The sequence below is a fragment of the Zeus faber genome (genome assembly GCF_960531495.2).
Source record: "Zeus faber genome assembly, chromosome: 7".
Taxonomy (NCBI): Eukaryota; Metazoa; Chordata; class Actinopteri; order Zeiformes; family Zeidae; genus Zeus; species Zeus faber.
The window spans coordinates 31058441-31064973 of NC_137203.1; the positions used below are offsets into that span (position 1 = coordinate 31058441).

The window sequence follows — 6533 nt, forward strand, 5'->3', positions numbered from 1 at the left end:
AATGCTCTGCCATTGTGTGTGTGTGTGCATGTGTGTGTGTGTGTGTGTGTGTGTGTGTGTGTGTGTGTGTGTGTGTGTGTGCGTGTGTGCGTGTGTGCGTGTGTGTGTGTGTGTGTGTGTGTGTGTGTGTGTGTGTGTGTGCTCTGTTCCCCTGTATGCGCACACAAATATCGCACTTGCTTCCATTAGGCTGGTTCACCACAAAGTAATTGTCCTTTTCCGCAGTACCAAATAACAAATAACTCTTGTCACCCCCACCCCACCCCCCCCCCCCCCACACACACACACACACAATCTATCCTCTGACGGAAAAATGCTTTTACCCTTGCACTGACTACAAGCAATTGTGGAACTTTTTAATGGCCGAGTTTGGGAGTTTTCAAAGGAGCGCAAGAAAAGCCTGTGTCAATAGAAGTTCACCGGCCTTTTGGTTGCAACCACGTGGCTTTAAAGAGTTGGTCATGACGTCATTCCTCCTGAGGATTAGATCCGCTAGATTTCACCACAAACAAAGTTGTGAAGGAAATACTCCAAACAGACCCCCCCCCCCCCATGCTGGTCCAGGCAGTTTAACAGGCCCCCAGATCTTTATTTCAGCCTTTCACTCTCTCATTCTCTAAAACATTTTTTTGCTCCCTGAAAAAAAGATTGCTTTTCTTGGCTGGGAAGTGAGGGGCCAGTGCTAAATTTAGCGGTCAGGAGTGAGACCCAAGTTTTTTTTCGGTTGTTGTTTTTTTTCCCCTGGGAGAGGCGTGTAATGACAGGCTACTGAATGGAAAAGGGGCTGAAGAAGGAAGGGGGGAAAGGCCCTTACAGCTCATTCCGGAATGGGAGCCAGATGCCGAGGTTACGCAGACAGCACGGACCCTGGCAGTCTGCTTTTACCATCATCAGCGCTCCTTCACACCCACACACACACACACACACACACATACACACACGCACGCACGTACGCACACGCACGCACGCACGCACACACACAAAGAAAACCTCAAAAATAATTATTTTAATTTCCTCTCTGTTCATCTCCCTCGTCACACCCTCAGCCATCATCCTTTTATGCCGAACTTTACAGCCGCTCAATGCACCATGGGTCAGCCTTTGTCCACCCTATACCACGTCTACTTGTGAGGTTTTGTTGGTGCGCCGCTGCGTCCGTCAATAGAGGCTCGACCCGGGCTGAATTATTTAGCACCTCGGGTGGTGACGGCAGACCCCATTGAGTCCTTCCTTCCGTGTCTGGCTCCACAACAAGGTCTTGTTCCAGACGCTCACTGACTGAATGCATAAAGCCATTACGCATTACTCATCTAATCTGCAATTTAAATATCCAAAGCAATGCAATGTGTATAAATTGTTGATCAGAAAGAAACTATTAAAGCCCGACTTTTGATACTGGCTCCCTCTGCCCAGTGCAAGTTTCAACAAGCGTCCACATTTCCCCCTGCTGGCGAGATATTTCCAATTCACCACAGAATCAAAGTGCATTTGTTGTGGTGGTTTTAGTTGTTAATAATCAAATGTCTTATTAAGTTTGATCAATTGTTTTATCAATAAGGATATATATATATATATATATATATATATATATATATCTCTCAAAAAAAAAATATATATATATATATATATACTGTGTATATATATATCATCCATATATATATATACACTGTATATATATATATATATATATATATATATATATATATATATATATATATATATATATATATATACATATACTGTATATTTATATATATAAATATACAATACTTAACTTTCTGTTTCCCATTTTTTCCAAAGAATTGCCTGATACGAGTGACGCAGCGTGGCCGCGAGGCCCTGGTGACAGACTTTGGCCTGGCCAGAGAGGTGGTGGATCTCCCTGTCAAAGACCCTGGCAGGAAGTTGTCTCTGGTGGGCTCTGCCTTCTGGATGGCCCCCGAGATGCTCCGCGGAGAGCCATACGACCGCAAGGTACAGAATACAACCCGAAATCGTATTGTATTTCATACTATACTCAGGGATGACGAGCCTCAAATGGGAATAACCCGTAGTTAAAATGACCCCGAGCGTGATCAACACGTTGTGTTGTGATCTCCGCAGGTGGATGTGTTCTCCTTTGGGATTGTGTTGTGTGAGATCCTAGCCATGATCCCCGCAGATCCAGAAATTCTTCCCAGAACACAGGTGAATTTTGACACACTTCCTTCCACAGGAAAGAACCACCATTTTTCCGGCTTTATGCCGAATCCGCAAAGGGATCCGACTATCGGAGCCTGCCTCCTCCTCAACAGAGTACAAATAAAGCCATTAGCTTTTAATGTGACATTATTAGGATTTTCTGATTTTCTTGGCTCGTGTTCAGGACTACGGCCTTGACGTGAAGGCTTTCAGCGAGCTGGTGAGCGGCTGTCCCCAGCGCGTCCTGGAGCTTGCATCCAGCTGCTGTCTGGTGGGTCAAAGAGTAACGAATGTGCAAACGATAAAAGAAACGACGCTGTGAAATAAGTACAGATTTAATGCATCATCGTTGACGACCTGCGGTCTCTTCCCCACTCAGGTTGAGTCTTTCAGGCGACCGGCGTTCACAGAACTGCTGGACGAGCTGGGGGAGATAGCAGAGAGCCTGGAATCGGCCACAAATTCCGACTTGAGCTCTAGCTGAGCACCGCGACCTGATAATGTGAGGACTCTGGACTCTCTCTGGCTTTTGTCGGCGCGTCGACATGAAACGGGACCGAACAAGAGACAAAAATATCAGTTGGGCTGGGCTGTAGTGTTTTCTGCCCTCCCTCACTGCTCAGATGGCGGCAGAGGCTCTTGTCTGTACTGAACTGATGGGAGTACTGAGTTAGATGCAGCAGTGCGCCACCTAGTGGCGGAAAGCAGGAACTGTCCTAACTCATTGACACTTTACTTGACCGGCACACAGACACACACACACACACACACACATGCGTGTGACAGACACAATTATTTAAGTAGTTAAACTCCTAGATATCGGTGTATATTGTTGTTTTACGATAGATTTTTGTTTTCATTTTTTTCTGCATGTGTTATTTTACTAAAAAAAGATTTGGATAATCTCCTCCTTTACATCATGGCTCTCCTTACTTGGGTTTGTTTTGTCTTTAAACGATACAGATGAGCAAATCTGTTGATCTGTCTTGCATTCCTTTAAACAGCTTTAATGTTCCTTCCTTTTTTGAAGGAACACACACGCAACGGCACAACAGAACAGAAATCAGAAAAGACGGCACTCCCACAGTGTGAAGGAGTTTCGGTTTATTTATTATTCCTATAAATCATTTTCTTCTGGGATCTCATTTTCTGTTGCTGCTGCGCTGGTCGTTGTCTTCTTTGACATTATTCATCTCATGTTATTGTACTGGTTTTACTGAATTAAACATATAAATATTTAGTCTTTTCCATGTCTTTGGTTTAAAAAACGAAAGACCCCTTTAATGTTTTATTTGGACGACAGTTTGGCATGAAATGACTCTTGTTGCTGAGTTGTCAATGTTGGTTTTTTTTCTAAAAATCTGGTTAAATTCTTAAAGGCACTTTTCTTGGCAACTACGTACAAGGTGAGAGGAACCCCACCCACCATCCTTTTTTTTTATGGATCCATGTTCATTAATCCCGTTTAATAAAATGAAGTGAATTAATGGAACCAATTGTTTTCAAGGGATTAATATGTGCAATTACATGCAAATACTGTTGTTCAGATTTGCCTTTTGACAAGTTCTCAGATATTACTTCTTAGATCTTTCAAAGATAAATTTGGATGATACAAACAACAATTCTAGCCTCATATAAATGTATTAATTCCTTTCATATACTTGTAAATTATTAATGCAGGTCCATATTTCATAATTGAGTGCATTGATATACATTTTACGTTTACCCTGTGAATATTTCCACTACAGCACATATTTATATTATATTCTAATTGTAAAGTGTGCATGTTTATTTGATTTCCAAAATTAGAAAAATATATTTAACAAACTTGGAGATCAGCATTCCACATAATAAAAAAGGATATACACTGCAAAAAAATGAAACCCTAATTGTTAACAAACACATGTCTAACAAGTGTTTCTTAAATGTCTGAAATTATAAAACCTATATATATTGATGGAATCTTAAAAAATCATGAAATAAAGAATATAACTTATTTTATATTACTTACTTATTTTGAGATTAATCAACTATAGAATTCCAAGTCTATAGAAATACAACTTTCCACTATCTTTCCACTGAAGAAAATTGCTAATTCTAGGGATATCTTGTGAGAAATAAGTAGCTTTTTTTTGAAAGAACGAGCAAAACTTTGATGCCCTACATTCCAAAAAGAAATTTTAGACATTTTAGCAAATTTTAAGAATACAAAGTATTATGGACTATTCCACAAGGAAAAAAAAAAGTAAGAACATTTACAGGTATATCAAGATTTCCCAAAGTCAAATGTTCTCATCCCATTCATTTTCCAATGTGCACATCCCATTGGCAGATAGTTATTTTTTTGCAGTGTATATTTTATAGTCTCCATCATGGAGAGTTGGGATCTAACGGTGCTTTGGGCTTGGTCTTTTCATGCCCGGTAACCTGGCAACTTTGCGACCCGTTGGGGAGCTCTCCATTTGTGCTATTTCTGTGCCTTTGAAGCAGATGTCTTTTCAGCATATTCACCACGGTGTCCTTGAGAGTGCTTATGAATCACAGGCCACTCATTGACCCATGCTTTCATGTATTTGTGCGTGGGTGCTGTTCACAATGACTGTGACTACAGAAAAGTGTGTCACTGTAATTTACTGCACAGGGCGCCAAACTTTTTTACCCCCCCCAGGCTCACCTTTTTTCATTATTTATGCTAAATATCAGAAATTGTCTCACATTTAAGGCTAAACTCATGGCACTTCTCAGATTTTCATAAACCTTTCTGACTTCAAGGACAATACTTTAATGTTGTATGTTTCAGAAAAATTGCTATACCAGTTAAATGTCTGAATGATTTCTCAACATTTAAAAACTTTGTTACATCTTTGTTACAAATGTGTCATTATTTTTCCACGTTTAACATATGCACTCCCCCGCACTCCTAAATGTCAGCATTTCGTATTATCCATGAATTATCCTAGATCTGGAGGGTCATCACACACCAAAGTTGTTGGAAACTTCCTTGAGAAACTTCCTTGAGAAACTTGAACAAACAGCCCAAACCTCCCTCCGACAATAATGCTTCTAAATTATGGATACACCAGAGGTGATAATTCAAGGTTGAGAGAATTTAAGTCAATGCCAAGTTTTTGTGATTGTCAGCAAATTAGACAGATTTCACATTAAGTTTAAACACGGAAAAGATTCTACCATTCATAAAATGAGGCAAAAACTTTTCACAAAGGAAAAAAAAATACATATACCAGTTGAAAGGTTGAATTTTTCAGACTTTTAAATAGAGTTTTAATATTTAAGTCGATTTTAAGTGCATGGGTGCATTGACTCAATGTGCCCACGAGGTGTCAGTGGACTACATACCATTTCCTTGGACATTATACTACTGTATATTCAGTTAAATATCTTTTATTCCATTGAAGTTGGCGCACCCAAAATATTGATCCCATGATAATGCCACGTGTTTTCTCTCTCATATTTGTTGTTTGCCACACATAATATTGTGTTTACTAATATTTCTTCATTTTATCTCATTCCATAGAATTAGATCTGCTCGCCTATTTGCTGTAGGGCAAATATAATTTTTGCTCAGGCAGTGATTCCACTTGTGTGTTAAATAAAACGACTAAGGTTGGGAGAGTAAACACCGAAACACCAAACTCCTTTGCTGCTCAGCAGAGCTAAATAATTCAATAGTCTGTGTCACGCTCTCAGTGGCATAATTAGAATAAAGAGAGAGAGAGAGAGAGAGAGAGAGAGAGAGGCCTAAGAGTATGGCAGAGCCGTAAGTTGTGGATAAAAATATAAGTAGCCTAAAGCTGGCCAGATAATAATTTTCTGCAATTCTGGCTGAAGCCATTAAGTTTAATCTAAATGCCCCCCTCAAGTGATAACAGTGCACGTTCCACGCGTGTGTGTGTGTGTGTGTGTGTGTGTGTGTAGTGGGGACCTGTTCAAGTGTATGTGCATGCGTCTTATCATAAAGGCCAGAGTGAAACTGCCATGTAAAACCAACCGATAGTGTTTAAAGACTTTCATTACTCGGCGCTGTGGACCAGAATGCAAAATAGCTACAAATTTTATGTTGTATGTGGAACGGAGTAACTAGAGCATGGGCGAGAAAGAAACATCAACGCCCGAGTGTGTGAAGGAAGGGTCTCCAGGCTTTGAAAGTAATGATTTTTACTCACACTTCATCATCAACTTCATCAAAGCACATATGTTTACTAAACACAAGTAGGTACAATATTTGGCCAGTATGTATTTGAGCACATATTTTAAATACTCTTTCCACCGCAAGCAGCCAAGTCACTCTTCAGCAAAGTGCCCGTGGGCCAACTGTTTAAATATCCTTTGAA

General features: G+C 40.2%; 1 protein-coding gene across 2 annotated transcripts in view; it reads left to right on the top strand.

Moving 5' to 3' along the window:
* LOC307233166 (dual specificity testis-specific protein kinase 1) overlaps positions 1-4992 on the top strand; it is an 18537-nt gene extending 13545 nt beyond the window's left edge. For both annotated transcript variants that reach the window (XM_080004388.1, XM_080004389.1), the window contains 4 exons: positions 1801-1974; positions 2104-2187; positions 2366-2452; positions 2561-4992. In XM_080004388.1, coding sequence (XP_079860514.1) covers positions 1801-1974; positions 2104-2187; positions 2366-2452; positions 2561-2665 — 450 coding nt within the window. In that variant the 3' untranslated portion in view covers positions 2666-4992. The remainder of the gene's footprint in view (positions 1-1800; positions 1975-2103; positions 2188-2365; positions 2453-2560) is intronic.
* Positions 4993-6533: the final 1541 nt, after the last annotated feature.